This window comes from Parasteatoda tepidariorum, chromosome 1 (genome assembly GCF_982258835.1).
Source record: "Parasteatoda tepidariorum strain Cologne lab strain chromosome 1, Ptep-v5.0, whole genome shotgun sequence".
NCBI classification, from domain to species: domain Eukaryota; kingdom Metazoa; phylum Arthropoda; class Arachnida; order Araneae; family Theridiidae; genus Parasteatoda; species Parasteatoda tepidariorum.
Genome location: NC_141755.1, coordinates 130,820,573 through 130,842,934, shown reverse-complemented (window position 1 = coordinate 130,842,934; position 22,362 = coordinate 130,820,573). Strand labels below are relative to the sequence as shown.

The window sequence follows — 22,362 nt, the reverse complement described above, 5'->3', positions numbered from 1 at the left end:
GATTTTTCATATACTTCCTATTTTTATTTATTTTTACTGTATTGCATTACAATGTTAACCCATTGATACAAAAACATAAACAAACAGTCACGTCAAAACATCAAAGCTGTATAGAGTAATCACCTGATAATTAAGATTTTACATAAAATCTCTTAGAGTGCGGGGGGCCAGGGAGTGTAAAATCGTTCGTTCAGTGAATATTAAAAATGAATAGTTAAAAACATGTCCTTCTTAAAGGAGTATAGAAATGCTGTCATAAAAAAAAATGGCACAGTCATAAAAATTCTTGTAGAAGTGACTATGAAGTGATGTTATCTCGAAGCCATTCCACTGTGTGGGGTACCCTATGGTAAATTCCAGGTTGTTTACTTTGTGCACATCCAAATCCAGCAGATACAAGTCCGACCACTACCCATCGTCCATGAACAGAGACTATCAGGGGACCACCAGAATCACCCTGAAAAATGGAAATTAGCCTTTCAATATCCACTTTGGGTATGAACCGTCATTGTACCGAGTTAACTCGTTGCAGATATTGATCATCCCGAGAATACTCGGGCGAAATAGAATGTGTCAGTACGTTTTGCTTTATTACTCGGCCGGAAGCAAAAAAAATAAATAATTATCTGCTGAGATTGGAAGTTTTCCGAGTTTTATTTTTGAACACGCGTTTTGTGCTATCGTATTACTTCAGTGGTGTTTGGAAATCATCACTTTTAAAAACTATATTATAAAGACTGATACTTAACTTTTGCCCGAGATACCTCTGGATAGTAATTTGATGGTGATTAAAATGTTTTATTAAACATATAAAAAATCTCAACTTAAAACTTGTGCATTTTGTTTTGTTTCAGTTCCTTGAATTTATTAATGAAATAAAAAAATAGGTCGATTTTGTGAATTTTTTTTTCTTCAAAAAAGTTGGCAAGGGAAGGGGTTAAAGCTAATAAACATCCCTTAAACTCAACTCGGATGGATAAACTCTTAAGTCTCAGTAACTTCACTTTAACAGCACAAATGTAGCAGAAAAATATAAAATTTACGCAGGGCCCGACTTAGCCTAATTGGGGTCCGGGACAAAAACTTCTTTAGAAAAAAAATTTTTTTTCACCTCATTATACATATACACCGAAGAGTCATTACATTATGACCACTCTCCATCTATAACAATGGGCTCTCCCATTTTTTTCCGGTTTCTCACCCAGGAACAATGTTTTCATGGGGCACATTAGGACCCATAATCCTCATAGAACAATCCCTGACGTCAGTAAGCTACTTGAATATAGTTGCAGACCAGGTTCACCCATTCATGGCCACAGTTTTTCCTGCGGGGGATGGTGTTTGCCAACAGGATAATGCACCATGTCATACGGGTTGAATCGTCGAGGAACATTCCAGTGACTTTCAACTAGTGTCTTGCCCCCCAAATTCATCTGACCTTTATCCAATAGAGAATTTTGTCCTACTTGGAAAACCAAATTCATGCTGACACGCTATTCCCTCGCAATGTGAGGGAATTGCAGGACCAGTTGGTGAGCGCTTGGTACCAGATACCTCAGACTACTTATCAGCACCTTGTGGAATCAATGTAAAGGCGGGTGCTAGCAGTTTTGAGGGCTAAACGTGGTCCTACATGTTATTAGCAGGGTGGTCATAATGTAATGGCTCTTCGGTGTATAAGAATAAAATAAACTAGACTCTGAAATAGCTATAAAGTCCCCCCTCTCCAATGTCAGACGAAATATCTAACAATTCTATGTCCATCATGCCGATGGCAGTTTTCTGATTGTTAACATCTAGCTGTGAAACATTCAAATCTTTGCTGACATTAGAGCGGAATTCAGCTAAACTTTAGCCATGACGATGGCTCACTTAAGCCAATCAAAAGCCTGTTTTTTTGTAAACAAGCGGTATTTTGCAATTTGTAAAAATACAGGCATTTGATTGGCTAAATATGTTAATCGTGATTGCGAAAATTTTGTTGAATTCCGCACTAGAAAGTCATGGATTTACCAAATATAGATTTATTGTGTTCATACGATAGATGAATAAAAATCTAACATAAAACTGACGGATTTTACACTGCGCTCATATTTTGTTTAAAAATGTTCATTAAAGAAGGATACGTAAGTTTTTATATTGATTTGGGGGCCCCCCTTCTGATGTGGGGCCCGGAATAAATGCCTCGTATGCTCTTGCCCTTGTCAGGCTCTGATTTTGCATCGAAAAATATGTATACTTAACCTATAAATTCTAGCTTAGACATCTTATAATTTGCGTAAAACTGAATAGTCGTAAACGTAAACAAATTTCGTTCATTTAAAGTATATTTCATCAAACGCTTTTCACTTGTTTAAGAATGAGTACTATCTTTTTTATTTTCTTCAACCGTACGTTAAAACAAATTCAAGAGTTCGCAAAACAAAAATGTTGAATTTAAAAAAAAAAAAAAAACCCGAAAAGTTTCGATATACATAAAAAAAGCCTACATTACTTACATTTTGCTAAAAAACATTTTACTGTGTAGTATACGTTATTTTGACGGATTATTTATTTGAAAAATAGGATAAAGTTTTCGTAAAACTGAAACGTTCAATGACAGTAAATACGGATATAAAACGGAAAGCTAACTTGTAAGTAAAAAAAGTACATTTTACGAATACTTAAAAACTTTTTTGGTTTAACAATTTCAAGCACTCCTATATTTTATTTTATAAACGGCGTTGAGCAGTCGGCCTTTTTATAGGTTTGCAACTCTGTATCCTTGTCATTTTGAATTCAACCTAGAAGACAAAGGAACGTTTGTATCAAGTACTAAGATAAACTGGTTTTCATGAGTCACTTTTTTGATAGATCTAACTCGCAGATGCGTTTTACGGAGACCATGAAATGTCATCGCTATCTTGACGGGGACCCACGATCTTCTGAGGATATTTTAAGACAGCTGATGGGTGCAAAAGCATTGGGATGAGTGAGCTCTCCCACAAACATATTTAACGAAATTATGAACAACATTTCAAACTGAATCAGTACTTTCAGTTTAAAAAACTATTCTGTTTTTATAGTGCGTCAAGAAAGTTGAAAAAAAACTTACAAGAAATTTATTTTCAACATTTGTACTCAATATTTATCTCAGAACTAAGTTAAATGAAGCATTTTATTAAAAAGCGAGCTGAAAATTACAAAAAGCATTACGAAAGCTGTTTTTTTTTTAAATAATCTTTCTCTTCATTGAATTAAGTTTATTGCAACTCACCCACAAGTTAGAATTTAAGTATTCAATCATAAGTTACGGTTAAAATTTGAGTGTTTTTATGAAAAGTTGTAGGGTATCTGTAATTATTTATGTATTTTATATGAATGTGCCTCAGACCCGTTTTAACCTCGTGTGTAAATTTCAATACAAATATAGTATCCATGCTTTCGTTTTGATATCATTGAAGTACTGATATTTTCTTTTTGATAACGTTTCGAAAGTTAATACTTTCTAGCATGTGAACAATATGGAAATCTATTTTCTGACTGTCTCTTAAAAGCAAGATTTCATTTTTTCTATTTTATAATCGTCGTTGAACAGCCGACCCAATTCTTGGCTTGGACGACTACTCATGTTCAACTCCGTAGCCTTGTCATTTTGAACCCAATCCAGATCACAAGGGAACTCCTGGATCATTACCCCCAGAGCACAGTGGAGGTTCATCCAAGGTTTCATGACCAAAATTAGTATTCAGATAAAATTTGTATTTAGGGGTTTTAATGTGCAAGTAAATTGAATTTATAGTTGAAATTTTAAAATACACTAAAAATACCCAAAAAAACAAAATGGTTGCTGAAATATGGCGAGCAAAAGTAAAAAAAATAATATAGTTCGCCTAAATAATTAAATATAGCAATGAAAATATAATAATTTTTGTTATTTTACATTGAAAATGAATTAAATGTCCGAAGAAATATTATAAAATAACGCGAATTACAAAATAACGCGAAAACATGAAGAAAAAGAACATGATTTTTGTTTTTCGGTTTATTTAGTCCACCTTTGCAATACGGGCAAAATGGGGGCAGGTTTTTTCTAAAGAAGAAACTTCAAAGAAGACAACAAAAAAAAGTTTAGCTAATTACCTCGTGGAACTTTTTGGAACTCATTTTCGAAAGTCATCCAAACATTGTAAAATGTCAAATGATAAGATATAAACTATAAGTTTGTCAAGAGTATTAACTAATCCAACACATAGAGAAATTTTACTATAATTTCAGAATAATTACTTTGATAAAAATGGAACAGTAAGGTGAAATTCCTATATATATTTAAGAAATAAAAAATATAAAAGTTACATTTAAAGCAATTTTTTAAACATATTTTTCATTAAATTGAACTCTTGTCGGTCCAAAAAGTAAATAATAATGTTTGGAATATTTATGAATACTTAATTTGGGATATATTAAAACTGCCTACATATATTTTAGTTGGAAAAAATTTATTTTTTACTTTTGGCCAAAGATCATATTCTTCTGACCCACAGTGCAGAGATATGGTTTGCTTTGGGAACGTGGAGCACTTTGCGACTCGACAGATTTAACGTGCATCAGTCACCATTCTTCGGCCGGCGGCAATCGAACCCGCGACCTCTCTCTTGGACCCTACCCACCAGCCTCCGTAAAAGTAAGATTGTAAAAGCGAGAGAACATACCACGCATGCGTCCTTTTTTCCGTCCTCGTATCCTGCACACATCATCTCGGGAGATATGACAATTTCGATTCCTTTCTCCTCGTGCCAATCTTCACATTGCTCATTCGATATGATGGGGACATCCACTTTCTGAAGCAAACGAGTTCCATACCTGTTACCTTAAAACACAAATAATCATCCACTTTGAATGACGACTAAATGCAGAAAACGATTTTTATAAAACAGACATTTAAAAACTTGAAGAATTTTTTGGGGTAAATTTGCAAATATTTTAAAAACATCACCAGCTGGAACGGCATTGCAAATGAACTTTTGAATAATTTATCTGCAGGGGTGGAGAAAATAAGTTTAAATGAAATGAATTTTCACAAAAAAAGCGCGGAAAATGGATAGTCCAATGGAAAATGTTGAATTAGATTATAATTTACGTATATTAACTAAATACACCATGAATAATTTGTTTTGAATAATATTTCTCTCAATTAGTGTTATGATTCGTAGGCCATACGAGATTAAATACTGAAAGAGAAAAATGTTGAGGGGCTTCTGTGAGATCTCATTAAAATCTACACTATTGAGAGCCTGTGAAGTGATCAACCTTCATCTATGAAAAGGTACCCCCACCATACCTATATACTAGGGAATTGTATTTTTATAGTGGTAGATACACTACAGTGCTCCCCCACCAGAAATTTATTTGTGATTGAATTCGATCAACAGATACCACTAGTGGATTCATTACTGTCTTTTGTGAGAAGCAGGGGGAGCTGATCGCCGTACTTTTAAATGCTGATCGTGAGAGCAGTCTTAAGTTCACGGTCGTGTGTTGCCATGAGCAGTCGAGTGTATACAAGCTAACGTTGTGTGTGATCGAGACTGAGTAGCAACAGCACGAGGAGGTGGATCATGTCGCAGTCACAAGTCAACTGTTCAATGTGGACCATCCATCGAAGTAGGCGTGTTCAAATCGAAGTGGGAGTTTCTGTTAAGATAGGCGTGTTCTTATCACGTTCTGGTCACCCATGTAGGGATAATCACATCGACCCCGTCAACCTTCATCTATGGGAAGGTACCCCTCCATACAATTGTGTCTTATATACTAGTGAATTGAAATTATATTTTTGTTGTGGTAGAAACAATCTCATTAAAATCTACATTAATGAGAACAGTCTAATGAGCCGAAGACTGACGTTACCTCAATTTAGAGCGGATTGTGACCCCCCCCCCTCTCTCCGCACCACACAACCAAACCATTTCTCTTTGGAATATTACACGTAAGTGGATTTTGTACCGTCAAAGAACGATTGGAGAAAATGCAGTATCAGTAATCAAACATCGTACTACCAGTCGTGGTATAAGCATCTATGACCATGCTGCTGCTCACTCCTTTCAGGCCAAAAAGCTCTTACTTATATTTTTCCTTTCGTTTAGAGCTTAAATTCTGAATATTTTATATTTATTCCTTCAATATTTTTTTGAAATTATAATCTTGTTATTATTCAATGCCTATAAGAGCAATGTAATAGTTATCCACTTTATGTTATGTGTAAAACTTTTACTCTTAATTGTAATTTTAAATATGTTGGGCGTTTTATAATTTTGTCTCGAAACTTTCACTACGAGGTGATTTTCGGAGCAGTGTTATAAAACTGTTGGTTCTAAACGTTCATCGATTTTTAGCGACCACAATTGCTTAACACGAAACATACCGGTCAAATGATCTTTTTTGACTTCATCCCTTCTTCTAATAATTATATATACAGTTAATATCCTATTATTTATTTTCTTGTTTGTTTCGATTGTTGTTGTTGTTAATTTACGTCGCACTAGAGCTGCACAATGGGCTATTGGCGACGGTCTGGGAAACATCCCGGAGGATGATCCGAAGACATGCCATCACAAGACATCGAAGACATGCCATGTTTGTTTCGAATAATACGTGTCGTATACCAATTTCTACCCGTCATTTGACCGGGAGAACAATGGATTGCTTTATAAGGCTATCCGATCAGAAATGACGTTGTGATGCGTGTTCAACGTTCGATGAGAAAAAGTGACAAAAACTAAATGGTTTGGTAAGTTGCTTATATTTTATGTTGGTAGCTTTACTTCATTTCTAACTAACTGTTCGTTTTTACCCAGAAAAATGTCGAAACAATCGAGACAGCATAAATTCCGAGAAAAAATATTAACTAGGAGGCTTCGCCCCCTGCTCGCTGCAGCTCACCAACCCCCGGAACTGCTTTCACAGTTCATTTCGGATTGCTCGCTCATTGGATATGTTCTTAACGTCTAGTTTTTGTATACTTTTTTGACTACTGAAGTTCCGAAAACTTTTCCCTGTAGAAAATTCTAAACCTGTACATTTCAATATTAATTTGAAATTGCAAGCAGTTCACATATTTTTCTTAATCACACTATTCTAAATTTCAGTTGTTGAGAAAAGTAACTGTTGTAAGTTTTGTTTTAAAGTCCTTCACACCAGAGGGCTAAAACCATGTGTTGTAAAACAATATGAAATAGTAGTCTGCCACTGAACGCCGGATGTAAAGTATCGGCTTTGATGAAGATAATTTTGTATTTTTAATTCTCTGAAGGGCGCCACCTTAATAATATGGAATTTGTAAAATAAATGTATATATTTTTGATTGTTGATGATGTTGTTGCTGTTGTTGTTACTTTACGTCGCACTAGAGCTGCACAATGGGCTATTGGCGACGGTCTAGGAAACATCCCGGAGGATGATCCGAAGACATGCCATCACAATTTTGATCCTCTGCGGAAGGGATGGCACCCCCGCTTCGGCAGCCCGTTGACCTGCGCGCGAAGTCGAGCACTTTACGGTAGCACAGTTTAACGAGGAACAATACCGCACACCCTCGGTCCCTACGCAGACTGATCCAAGTGGTCACCCACCCGCACACTGACCGTAGCCAGTGATGCTTGACTTCGGTGATCTGCTGGGAACCGTGTCTTAACGATCAGTCCACTGATTGTTGATGAAGCCCATCATTTTGTGTTTTCATCAGTGTTCAGAAGCAGAGCAACTATAAGTTTTTTATTTTATCACAAAAAAATAAAATGTATAAAAAACAAAGAAAAGAGTAAGAAAATGAGTATAGTCATAGAAAAAGTTAAAATCACAATATAGTATTTGTCAGTTAAAATAAAGCTTTTTGTTTAAGTCATTGCTAACAATTCAAATTTCTCCGAGGCAATTCTAAAGTATAAATTAAGGTAGTATCGTTAAGTTGAAACACAATATTTTTAGTTTTGATGTCTTCAATTCAATTTTTCACAGAAACGATTGTTTTCATTGTTAAGTTCAATGTCAACAATTCAAATTTTTCTGAGGCAACTCTTAACCTCTAAATATTATTTTTTTATGTACACATTTCTAAATGTCAGTATTCATCCACAAAACAACATAAATTCCTCAAATTTAGCATGAAGTTGCAAAATGTAATGAAAGAGGGTCATAGCAATAATGAAAGTAGAAGTAAAGTTACTACTGTAAAATTAAAACAATATTTTTAATCAATGAGCCAAGTTCTTCAAGAAGCGGTTGTAGAAGTAGGTTTTTTATTTAAAACTTTTCATAGAATTTCTTTAAGAACACAATTGTTAATTTGGGCATTTGGCGATACACAGAATTGAAGGATTTGTTACGTCAGGCGCTCAGGTATCATAATTTTGATCTAGTTGCGCTTCTATGTCATTTTGATTTATGTTGCTAAGTTAACTTTCAAATAATTCTATGGCTGGCAACAGCATTTTTATTTTTATTTCTTTTAGAATTCGTTATTTTTTTAGCGAAATGTTTTTTAACCTAACAGAATCCTTTGCCGACTGTTTTCTCTATGAATGAAGAAAATAAAGTAAATATTTAACTGTTGTGAAAAGAATCTTATTTAGTTGTACGAAATACTTCAGTCAAAATTTGGGAGCCACGTAAGAGAATTATATATATTAGATCAGAAACACATCATTAAAAGGCAGAATGCTTTGGTGTTTTCAAAACAAAGCAAACGTTGCCACCGGCGGTAAAGAAATACAGCCAAAATTTGGGAGCCACGTAAGAGAATTATATATAATAGATTATAAAAATAATTATAAATCTCATATATTCTCTATAATAATTGTAAATCTCATATATTCTTATAATTATAAGAATTATTGAAATAATAATAATTAGAAGAGATATGTTTGCGGAAAAAAGTAAAATGGAAACACCCTGTATATGTTAAAATTGCGTTGAGCAATGATTCTTTGTGTGTTGTAATACATAAAAAATGGGCAATACACAATTTCGTTTAATTATGATGAAGTTTTTTTAGTGCCTTCCAACCATCCATATTTCATGCATTCAATGAAGAAAGATTAAGTCTGCTCATTTGACCGACTACGGTAGAAATAGGTTTTATATTAAGTGTTAAACTTGCTAAGTCAGGGATGGCGAACCAATGGCACTCGACGCAATATTTTGTACACTCCACCGATCACAATTGTTGTTACACTATGAATTGTTATTGCACAAATGTTATTACGCTATGAGGCATATGTAACAATTAAATTAAAATTCACAAAAAACAAACAAAATAATAAAAAATTATTAAAAAAAATTTAAAATGCTAAAAAAACAATTAATAACCGTAAAAAAAACAAGCTAACAATAAATAACTAGCAAAAAAAAAATCAACAGTCCTGCTTGAACAAAGATCTTACAACCTAATATAAAAAATTGGTCATCTAATCTGCAACAACAGAAGTCACACTGATGTTACTTCAAGTTGAAATACGCGTATAACTGAGACATTGCAAAATGTTTTTTTTTTCAATGTAAATAAAGAGTTGTGAGTTGATATTATTTAGTATAATTATTTTCCCAATAATCACGAAGTCAAAATTATTTGACGGCACGTCTAGGACCTCATTAAGCAATTTTTTTTTTTAGAGAAAATGGCACGTTGGTGTATAAAGGCTCGCCACCCCTGTGCTAAGTAGTCAAGAAATAATTTGCAAAGTGAGATTAAAAATTGTTTCTTACTAAGTCCAGCTTCTGTTTTTCCCCATCCAGTGATGAGTCCTTTGCGGCCCTGAAAATTGGCATCTTTTCTCGGCAGGCAGATGGGCAAGATATTTTCTTGGTATCGAACAGGCTTGTCGAGTTTTAAAAGAGCCACGTCGAATCTGTCAGGATGAGCCGCCTGGTACTGGAATTTCGGATGAATTTTCTTTTCGACGACGGCGAAAGTTTGGGGAGCATTCTCCTGCCTCGAATGATCCTGAATGTCATAGACCCCTAACTGGATACTAATATCCGGTAGTCGAACTCTACAAAAAAAAAATGAATGAAATAAATTTTTTTCTTCCAACATACAACTGAAAGGTAGACAAAATACTCACTGATAGATGCAATGCGCAGCGGTCAAAACGTAGTATTTATTTAAAAGTACTCCACCACACTGTTGGCGTTTCAGTTTTATATGTGCCTACAAAGAAAGAAAAAGTTTGTAGAGATTGTGATATTTTTTTTTACTTGCATAGATTCTAACTAATATGGAGCGATGGTGTCTGCAGGTGATAGAGCGTTGGCCCCCTAATGAGGTGAACCGGGTTCGTATCTCAGCGATGGCGGGTCGATACAAATTCCTCACCCGGTTAGCACCGACCTCAGTGCTGACGTAAAATGTCCTCAGTGGCAAACGGTTCATGGGCTAGAGGTTAACTGTGGGAGGTTTTCGTGGTTTGCCTCTCCATGTAACGCAAATGCGGTTTAGTTCCATCAAAAAGTCCTCCACGAAGGCAAATTTTTCCCAATACAGGAGTTCCCTTGTCTTCTGGTTTGCTTTCAAAATGACAAGGCTACGGAGTTGAACATTTGTACTCGTCGCCCAAAAATTGAGTCGGCTGTTTAGGGACAGTTATAAAACTACTAACTCTGTTTAGTGATAGACAAAATTTTTATTTTAATTATTATTCATTATTTTAATTATAATTTATTAAATTATAGAATCATAATTAAAAATAATTATAATTTATTCTGAATTATAATTCTAATTTATTAAAACATTTCCCTCGCTACCACTAGAAAAATTTCAAATCAAGGAGGAGTTGAAGTTTCTGCACTTGTTAAAAAGAACAGAATCTTATTTTTATATTTTAGGGGAATAATCTTAACTAGAGTGATATAGCATAATAAAATTAATGCAACATTTAGTAAAAATCGATTTTGGAAATTGTTAACGGAAATCTTGAGATTAGAAATTAAAATAAAGATTGAATTAATTTTTTTTTAAAAATACATCATACGAATAAAAATCACTACATTATTGTCGCCAAACTGCTGTAAAAGCATAAATTGGTTGCCAACCTTTTGAAATGAAATCAAGAATTTTTGCTTATTCACCATTTAATCTAAAAAAAACAAATCCTACTGAAAGTCTTGGACTCTTGCATGACGTCATAGCATGACTTTTTTTTAACGTCCCGAGTTTGTTTACGTTAAATTTCGTCTTTAATACAGTTTAAGCGGTAGGATCGAAACAGTAGTGAATATTTTTAAACAATTCTGCACTTTATTTTTATTCTTAATTAAAAAAAATGATATAGGGTAAGCTAACCAGTGAAGGAACACTTAAGATTCGCTTGCCTTTTAAAAAATCATATTAATTTCAAAATTCGTTATTTTAGTTAAATGACAGTGTCAACATATTTGTTACTAATTGCAAATTATGCAAAAAAAAATTTAGAGGACTTACATAATATTGTTTTAAAGTTTTGGAGGTTCAAATAAGTAGTAAGAAGACCAAGTGAAGGAACAGCTTTTGCCAGTGAATGAGCACCCAGTAAAGGAACACTTAATTTTGGTTATCTTTTAATGCTCTTTATGAATTTATAAGCCATACAAATATTTTAAAACAAGCCTATTCTTGAAATTATAACATATAAATACTTTGAAAATGTTAACTTTTTTTTTTGTAATCATGAATTGAAAATTAAAGTGTCAACATATTAGCACATACTGTTCATTCACTGGGAAATCTATGTCCAGTAAAGGAACATGCCTGTTCCCTCACTGGTTTGAAGTTGTTTTTCGTATTTTTAACATACTTTTGATGCGGAACATCACTAAATGTACAAGAAAATTAGAGTTTATCTTTTATTTTCATTAACTCAGAAAAAAAAACCCAGTAAAGGAACACTTGTTCCTTCACTGGGTTTTCATCGAGTCAATAAACACCCTCCTATCTCAGCACTTTATTATGTTATGATGCTTAAAAAAAAATAAAACGTAACGTCAATAACTATATTTTGAATTCTCTTTTTCAAAGTGAGAAAACTATTACATGCAATTAATTCCACTTCAAACATATAATTTTTTCAAAGCAACAAGGTGTTGCAGAGATAATAACAAATTCAAAAAATTTTCCAGAGAAGTTTATTTGACCAGGTAATCCAAAACATTGCAGCCTATTGTTTGGCAGTAAGCTATTGTTACCAATCAATCTAAAGAAAAAACTTTCAAATTCTTATTTTTAATCAATATATATGAAATGTTACTTCACTGGGTAGTGTTTCTTCATTGGTTGGTTTACCCTAGTTTGTTCGTTGCGTTAAAAGAAAAAAAAAGATCGTTTAGGCTCGGAACAAAGGCGCTTTGTTTACAAATAAATAAAAAATTACGAAATATACTCAAATGCACGAAATATACTCAATACTCAAAAGGATACTCAAATGCACGATTCGAAATTTCCATAATGTTTAAAATAAATCGGGATATTTAAAATCCGTGTGAAATCAATATCAATAAAACTGCCGGAAATACAATCGAAAAATTACATCAATTTACAAATACTATCGGCGCAAAGCGTCAAAAAGTGATTATTTAAATGAATGATTTAAATATTACGTGAAAATTTCTGTAGAAAAGATACTTTTTTTAATAATCGTTCTACAAGAACTCTAACGTTCTGCGACAATAAAAAAATGCGAATAAATGAAAATGAATGAATAACTCATTATACGAAAAAAAAGGGATTATATAAATAAATTTTAACTATTAAAAATATAGTTAATAATAAATGATTAACTATAGGAATATATATTGAATGATTAGTTTCACTACGTGATTAAATTTGCTCAATTATTTTACTAGAAAAAGTGAAAAATATATTCAGCTTCTTTTTTTCAAACTGACTTGCACTTAAGCAAAAGGATCTGAGTTTTATTAAACAAGAATTCATAAATAAATATCTTAAGTGAACTTAAGATTCACAAAATGATGAAAATTTAACTGGAGTTCATTTAGAAACACTTTTTTTTTTAATCAAATTTTTAAACAATTTTTCAATCAATTTTATAATCAACTTTTTTTTTTTTATCTTCATAGCTTTCAAAAGAATCTTTTTTTAAACTTTAAATAAAAAATATATTCAAAGGGCACAAATGAGAGTAAATCAATGCATTCCTATCATCCGATCAATAAGCTCCTCTTATTGTGCTGCTCCACCTATCGATAATATAGAGAACTACCGTAAGGAATAAAGTTCCTGACAGTAAAAGTGAATATTACCTGCCATGGAAACTCTCCATACATAGCATCGTTTCCACCAATGATTCGACTTTGAGGTTTTGCTTTAATTAAACCACAATCTGTAATTAAGTAAGAACATTTCATTTTAAAAGAGGATACCTGCAACTTGTACAGTCATTAAAAAAGATTTTACAGGACAATAAAGTTTGGAAGAACTTTTAAAAAAAAGGTTAAAGAAAAAAAAAAGAAAACTATTAAGACATCTGTAAGCATAATTATTCACAAACAGATCATATGCACAAATTTTTTTTTAAAATATTGATTCGTCGTTGTCGTTAAAAAAAATTTTTTTTTTTTGAAACGTTAAGCTTTAAGATTTAATACGCAAAAAGGCTACCACTAAGATAATTAATTTTCAACGGCAGCTATGGAACCAAGTTCTCAAACACATAAGAATTGATAACACAACACATTAAAATCGCGATATTATGACCAGAGATGGCAAATTAACGGTAAATAACTACAAACAAAAATGTAGACATAGCTTTTTAGCATGAGTGTTATAAAGTGGTGAATATATAAGCCTTTATTAAGAAATAGTGTGGTGGATATGGAATACATTAAACCAAGATCATAATCGAAAATATTTACTTGCTGTAACATTTTGTTGGAGCAATCTCTGTATTGCATAAATAATAGAGATACCATAAATATTCACAATATTATACATAATATAATCGCGAATATTATGTCAATTTTAGTTGGGTAACGAAAATATTAACCCACGTAAAAACAATATAAGTTTGAAATATAATATAAGTTTGATAGCAATATAAGTTTGAAAACAATAAAACTGAAAAAGAAAATATTGCGATCTATTGTTAAATAGCAATATATTTGAACAATGCATCACAATGTTAAAGTTCAGGGTGATGGGTCCCCATTATCAATTATAGGGACTAATGTTTGTGTTGGCGTCATCTCAGAAAAACAATCTCTGACCTACTCCCTATAACAAATAAGTACCCATTCGAGTAAAATAAAGAAAAATAATTCATATATTTTCATCAATTTTATTTAAATTTCATTATCAATGTTTATTTAAAATACTAAATATCATTTAATTGCATTATAAATAATAACACTTTTCGATTCGCGATAGCAACCCAGAAGACCGGTTACATGTCTTGGACCCTCCCTCTTCTCCTCTTCTGTTGTATATAATATTTTTCACTTTTAAGTATTAAATATATTTTCTAAACATTTCCACTACGCTTTCTTCAAGAACTAAGTTTAATGCAGTTCTGAGCAGTATAGTTTCCTATCCTAAAAATATTTTAATTTGTTTAAAAACAAACACGAAATGCAACTTATTCGAAAACAACCTATAAATATTCACACGCTGCAGAATGCTAAGTGCTGTCAACCCCCCGTCACCTGTGGCCCATTTCGATTGCCAATCGTGAACACAAATGTATGATTAATAAATAAGATACTGGTTTTACAATATGTATTGTCTTACTTCAACTTAGGTACTGTATTTACTTTGCACAATGACCTATTGGTCTCCGTCATTCCTGAGCATCACCCGGAGACATGCTATCACAATTATGCCAAATTACTTGTGAGGACACTTTCTAAATTTAGACATAGATCTAAAAGAGACGGAATTCCAGATTGCTGTACCTCAGAATCCGTTTCTCTAACCGCTGCCCATTCAACATATAAAGCAAAGCGTTAAAAAAAATAGAACTTTTAAAGAAAGAAAAACTTCATGCTCTCAATTTTAATACCTGTCGTGCTGCCATCTATCAATTTGTTTAATAACCAAATATGTGCTTCAGATTTCTATCACGATTAAGAATTTTCTCATTCCCAAGGCTCCAAACCGTTTAATCGCCTTTGAATACTAAACAACAAACTTAAAAATTTTTGCGCTCAATATTAAAACAAATTATATTAAATCAATATGAATGAGTACATTTTGGTCTCACTTTTCAGGTCAAAAATAATAAGAGTTCTGAATTTTTTCAAATGACGCATTTTATCAGACAGAATATGTTTCAATGATCCATACAGAGGAGAATGCAGCCTGATCTGAAGTTTGCCATTAAAAATTCAGAAATGTGTTTTCGGAAAAAATGTTTGATAAAAACTACCATGATTTTTTTTAATTTTTCAATGATACATTTGTAATAATTTAATAATTATTTTAAGCAGTTTAGTTAGAAATATTAGGTACTTCAGTTATTTTTAAATTATTGTAAGCATTATTGATACTTGAATCTGAATTAAAATTTAATCTGATTTAAATTTAAAATTAATTTTTAAAAATAATCAGAATTGATTTTTTACTAAAATCATATTTGAACCCCGCCCCCGATCAGCATTTTTTTTCTTTTTTAAATTTATAATGAGTCAATTCTAAAGAAGACACTCTCTGTAGAAGAAGAAGTACTTACAGGTAACGTTATTTTGTTTTGGGGTTGTCAGAAAAGGCACTTCAGTCGTCGTTTTGTCTACCGTGTTTTGTACTGGAGGTACAGTCTTCACTGGGGACCATCGATAAGTAGGTCTCGGTGGTTGCGTCGCAGGTGAAGATGGTGGTACGCAGCATGTGGAAAGAAAACTGCCCGGGCATGTACCCGTTGGCATTCCTCCTCCCATAATACACAATAGAACAAACATGCAAGTCGATCCTGGATATTGACTGCAAGCATCTGCCCTCCTAATGTGTTGTTGAAGTACATAGCTTTGTGCCGGGTAACTTTCATGAAAGATATTCCCATCTGTAAAAAAAGATTCACATTTGTGGTCTCGCAATTGTACTCATCTAGATATTTACAGAGTCTCCCCAAAAGGAGTCATCGTTATGAAAAGGTACCCCAACGAGTTAACATGTCTTATATTCTAGTGAATTGTATTTTTGTAGAGGTAGACACACTACAATAATGTTCGAAGGTTTATATCATTTCGTTAAAAATATATTTAACAAAGATAAAATTTTCCTTAAAAGGTTCTGAAAAGTTTTCGATATGTGGGAAGTTACTTTTAGAAAATAACAATTGTTCCCGCATCGATAGGTGATGAGAAGAAACTCTTCCTAATTTCAAGTCCTGAGTGGTGAACTTTTAAGTTAACTTCCGCGCGTAGGGTTGGAGCGCATGATCGCATTTATTTTACACATCTTTACGCTAAAAAGGGAAAGCACGCTGTTTACAGCTGTTGTTTTCTGTTTAAAACTACCTTCGAACTAAAAACATGGAATGCGAATTTGAAGAAATGTATTATATTTTAGCTATTTCCAAATTATGAATTATATTTAACTATGCAATTTTTTTTAAATTTCATATTTCATTTTATAACCGACGTTGAACAGCCGACCCAATTTTATGGGTTTGTGACTACTCATGTTCAACTCCGTAGCCCTGTCATTTTGAACCCAATTCAGAAGACAAAGGAACTCTTGGATTAAATATTGGGAGCAAATTGCCTTCGTGGAGAACGTTTTGATGGAACTAGCCCGCATTTGCGTGACATGGAGAGGAAGACCACGATCGGTTAGCTTGACGATAAGGAAACTCTAACCCATGATCCGTCTACCACTCAGGATACACACTGTGGTCGGTGCAAGATTTGTATCGATCAAACATCGGTGGGTTTCGAACCGAGTATATAATTTAGTTGAAATAAGTTAAATAATTAATAAAAGTTCAATAATATTTTTTTAAATATTAAGCTGCATTCTTTACCGCCGATTTTATAAGAATCTATAATCTACCAAATTTTTCCGCTCACAAATTCGTAGTTTTTGGTAGAATAAAGCATTTTGAATCGGCTTTAGAGATATATAGTCTGCATCCATTGTAAGTGTTTGTTTTGTGGTCAAATATAAAATGATATTCCTCGTTTTATAACTTACGGATTTCTACAAAATCTTATTTTCACTTAAGTTTTTATATTTTTTCGCGGGTTCATTTTACCAGAACTGTCGCATGCGCACTAGAAGACCTAATCAGATATGATTGTGCTCCGGAAAAAGTCCGGATATCCGGGTTTTTCGCTAACTGCGATCTGGAAGTTTCCAGAAATCTAAGGTCCAGAAGTTTCAAGAAGTCATCGATCACATTTATGTATAAAAATTCTTGCGTATTTTATTTAAAAATGTTAGAACTACAATTTATACTTGGCATCTCTTTCATTTGTCAATATTTTTTACGGTAGAATAATAAATGTGATGAGAGATAAAAGAAACTTATGCATAATTATTCATTTAAATTAAACTGCATATAAATTTAGAATATTTTTTGAAAATATCAATTATTTAAATGCATTGATATTTTTTGAAATGCTTCATTAATGATTTTACTCAAGAAATTTTCAGGAGTCACCCCTGCCTTGTGAAATGAATTTTGAATTCAAAAATACAAAGTCTTTAAACAATAATGAAAAAATAGAAACGCTTTCTTTAGAGGGTCATTAGGTTGTAATAAATCAATTATATGTTCCTCGAAACTCATTTACCATTAATCCATGAAAAGAAAAAAAAGTACTCTTACCTTGAATCTTGAAAGGGTTATAATAAGCATACTGAGCATTCACACAGTAAAAGCAACAGAGTAGGGCTGCATATCTTACAGTACTCAGGTCCATAGGTTACCCCTACACCTAATACTGAAAACAGAAAATATAAGGTTTTAATACTTTTTTTTTAAATTTCTAATTGCAGTGTTATTGCTAACACTTGAAAGACTTTCATATTAACTATACTTAACTAAACTGCAGATTAACTAGGGTGATCCATTAATTGATATTAACTCTTGATATAATGTTCCATCTTGATAAACTCAATTAATTGATATTAACTATACTTAACTAATCTGCAGATTAACTAGGGTGATACATTAAGGTGCAGAATCAATCGTTAAATCAAGGATTTCCGTATAATTAAGGTTCAAAAATTTGTGTATTAATGAAGGTTCCTCGGTTGTTGCTAATTTGAGCACGTATCCATAGTCCCCGTGGCAGAACCGTGGCGACATTGTCGAAGAACTTTACCGAGTTCTTGCAGATTTTTCTTTTAGGAAGTAAAAACTTTTTTTTTCTGCAGAAATTTTCGAAAGATTTTATCTTTTTCTTCAGAATTATATTCAAAAGTTGTCTTTCTCGCTCATCCGAGTGGGGGGGGGGAATGCTTTTTCTATTATCATTTGAGAGCAATGAAAAATAAAGAATTAAAAAATTGGGATCTAATTTTATGAAATGCAGTTACTACTATTGATTTCCACATTGGTTTTTAAAGTCAAATATTTTTAATTTATGACAGCAACTGACTCTCGAAATGAAAACGCGCATTTAGTAACCCTTTTTTGAAGAGTCCGATTTATTGCTACGGATTTAACGCATTTATTTATTTTTTTAATGAAAAGATGATTTACAAAATGCGAAAAAGGAAATAATGACTGTGTTTTACCCCTACAAAATGCGAGAATATGGCCCACACTATTAGAATTTTTAAAAAAATTAAATATTTAATGAAAAAATTATTTTATTTGATCGAAAAGTTTTTTTCTTTCATTTTTTTCCCTTTGAAGTTGATGCTTTTGTTACTTTAATTTAGCAACATCTATATTTGTTATTTTTAAAAGTATCTTGCAAAAAGATATTAGTATTAGAAGTATGTTGCCCGCCCCCCCCCCCCCCCCCCAAAAAAAAAATTCTGCTTCAGGGCTCCTAGTTAATCTGCTAGATAATCGAAAAAATAACCCGTTTCTACGCGATCTCACAACAAGACATTTATGACACTCAGTGAAAACCTCAATTATTGTTAAAAGATTTTTTGGCACACTATTGTAAAATATAAGTTTCAACAAAAATACTGAACATTACTACCATTGAAATAGAAAATTACTGCAATTGAGAAAGAAAAATTTTTGAGAGCATAGATGAACTGCGTAATAAACTAGTTTTGGTCTTTAGACGGAGAATCCCGTCGTAAAGACACTGTTCACAGTAGAACGCTGGCTGCTATCAGTAAGCGGTTGGGTGACCACTTGCGTAGGGACCGAGAGTGTCGGGCTTCCAAGGCTGCAGAAGAAGGTGGCAGGTCAGGGATGTTTCCCAGACCGTCGACAATCGCCCATTGTGAGCCGCGGTGGCTCAGAGGATAGAGCGTTCACCTTCCAATGAGGTGAACCGGGTTCGAATCCCAACGATGGTGGGTTGATACGAATTCCGCACCCGGCTCGCACCGACCACAGAACTGACGTGAAATATCTTCAGGGGTAGACAGACGATCTATGGGTTAGAGTTCCCTCGCTGTCAGGCTAACCGTGTGAGGTTTTCGTGGTTTTCCTCTCCATGTAACGCACATGCGGTTTAGTTCCATCAAAGAGTCCTCCATTAAGGCAGATTTCTCCCAATACGTGATCCAGGAGTTCCCCTGTCTTCTGGATTGGGATCAAAATGACAAGATTGCGAAGTTGAACATAAGTAATCATAAGCCCTATATTGGGTCGGCTGCTCAGCGACAGTAATAAAGTAAAAAAAAAAAATTTTTAAATAGCCCATTGTGGAGCTCAAGTGTGACGTAAATAAAGCACCTAATTATCTTGGACAGTGAATTGATCATTTTTAAATTTCTTTTAAATTATATAATTATTAATTGCACATTTCCCATCACTAATAAACTTTTAAATGTTTCGTAAGGAATCACGGGTTTCTGTTAACACAATTAATAATTATTATCACTGGTACCACAATTAAGTATCACCAGTACACCAAGTACTACCACAATTACGTATCACCCGGATAGTATTCACCTTCTTATGTGCTGTTTGATGAGCCAATGAATCTTTTAAAATCGTTTGTTAATTCATTAAAGTAAATCATCTGAAGCAGACAATTGTCGGAAAACCGAGCAGAAATAGTCACTTAAAAACCGCAACGCACAGTTTTAATCGTAACTTTAACGGACTCGGATTGCACAACAACGATGTGAAAACAGAGACGTTATTTTTGAATTGTTCTGTTTGTTTGTTTGTTCGTCTTACCTTATTAATTCTCTTTACCCTTCTCTTTAAGATTGATGCTTTTTATGAAAGATCCAAGTGATTGTAACATAAGTGGACAAGATAACGGATGATAAAAATTACATTCCTGTGTAAAATAATTTTTTTTTATTTTTTATTTTTACGTTCATTAAATTTAGAACTTTTTTCATTAAGTTTTCGAGCTGTAAAAAGTTACTTTCATTTCGAACGGAAATATTTAAAACTCAAAACTTGAAATTAAATATTTATTGTTTCAAACAAAATATCCCCATCTCAATTTTAAGATTTTCCAAGTTAGAACTGACGATTTATTTATTCAGTAAGTATCTTAAAATCCACTTAGAGTCCAGCACATTGGATTACATTTACAAATCGATTGCCCATGTAAAAATGCATATTAATGAACCCTCGTTTAATAGCAATAAGAGAAGTAAGAAATTCGATTCTAGTCAACTTATAGAATTGCTTATAAGAACAAGGGTTTTTACTTTATTTCAAAACCGTCGTTTCGTTAAGCAGGCGACCCATTGAGTTTAGGAAGTTCAACTTCATAGCCCTGTCATTTTGAACCCAATCCAGAAGACAAGGGAACTCCTGTACAAAGTTTTGGGAAAAAATTGCCTTCGTGGTGAACTTTGGATGGAATTAACCCTCATTTGCGTTGAATGGAGAGGAAGACCTTGTAAGCTTTTCACGGTTAGCCTGACGGATCCATGCTCTGTCTATACTTTTGAGAATATTGCACGCGAGACTGTGGTTGGGTATCTAATTCGTATCTATCGCTGTCACCTCATTGGAAGGCGAGATCCCCTGAGCCACCACGGCTAAACACTGTTCCTGAAATGTTGGCTCTGTTGACCAAGCATTCTTGGAACAATTTCTTGAAATATCGACTCTGTTAAGGTCGGTATAGCCTGGTTGGTAGGGCTACATGACTCGACTGCTATTTATTCCTACACAGTTAACATTTGGTATGTTACTTCAATTCATTTCAATATTGGTAAATAGTTTTTTTTCCCGAAAAAAATATTTAAGAAAAAAAAAAATTCTACAAAAATCTAAGACATTAACTAATTTGCAAAAAAATACCTTTATACTTTTTTTAAAAATCTCAATTAAGCTTTCTAAAAAAGAGCATCTTTGACTGCTTCGAGTCATTGTTGATGGCTTTTATCGTGCGCGCATAACATAGTACTAATTTGAGTTCTAAAGCTAAAAGCTCTTTGCATTGTTTTTAAAACGTATTTGTATTTCTATAACGCCAGTGCTTAAAGGCCTGGATAGCCTGGTCGGTAGAGCACTGGACCCATGTCCAAGAGTGTGTGGGTTTGATCCCCGCCCGCCGAAGACTCCCCATGTAGTAAATGGTGTCTGATGCACGTCGAGTCGCAAAGTCCTCCATGTTCCCGTAACAAATCAGAACATCTGGGGCTACTGATCCAGGCGTTTCTTTGTCTTCTGGGATGGGTTCAAAATGACAAGGAGTTAAACATGAGTAGTCTTAAGCCACTGGACCGGTTGTTCAACGACGGTTATAAAATTGGCTCTGTTAAATTAGGAGATGGTCGATCACTTATTAATGCAAATCAAAAACTTTTTAAGATTATTCATAACTTTTTGCATTATTTTATTCAATAATGGTAGATATAATTTTGAAGGGTAAGCGGTCTACAAAGTTTCATATTATTTTAAACTGCATCGTTTCAACGGACAAAATACAAATTAAGAACAAAATCGGTCAACTAATAATTGAGTTATAAAATATAGGAAATATTTTTAAATGCTCGCATAGTTTATGTTTTCTTGTAGATTGAGAAAGCATCTAAATATTAATCATTTTCATATTTTGAGTATTTTACAAATATCTTGAAGTACTTAAATTGAGCAAATATATGATTTTCTTTCATTAGTCGAAGTATATATACACAAAAAATTTGAGATAGGAAGAAATACGCAAAAAGTAAGACATTAAGGGGTACGAACTTTGCTCTCCAGAACCAAACTATGGTGGACCCTAATTCCCAGATTGAGGCCTATATTTTGGGAGTCACACAAATTCTAAACCGTCGGGTATGTTTATTCA

At 33.3% G+C, this 22,362-nt stretch overlaps 1 protein-coding gene across 3 annotated transcripts in view; it reads right to left on the bottom strand.

The window, feature by feature from the left end:
- LOC107442441 (trypsin-1) overlaps positions 1–22,362 on the bottom strand; it is a 34,717-nt gene continuing 12,355 nt past the window's right edge. For all 3 annotated transcript variants that reach the window (XM_087153062.1, XM_043051032.3, XM_087153060.1), the window contains exons 2-8: positions 17,787–17,901; positions 15,690–16,016; positions 13,267–13,346; positions 10,098–10,183; positions 9,739–10,025; positions 4,692–4,849; positions 1–457 (exon numbers count right to left, since the gene is read on the bottom strand). In XM_087153062.1, coding sequence (XP_087009188.1) covers positions 299–457; positions 4,692–4,849; positions 9,739–10,025; positions 10,098–10,183; positions 13,267–13,346; positions 15,690–16,016; positions 17,787–17,880 — 1,191 coding nt within the window. In that variant the 5' untranslated portion in view covers positions 17,881–17,901 and the 3' untranslated portion in view covers positions 1–298. The remainder of the gene's footprint in view (positions 458–4,691; positions 4,850–9,738; positions 10,026–10,097; positions 10,184–13,266; positions 13,347–15,689; positions 16,017–17,786; positions 17,902–22,362) is intronic.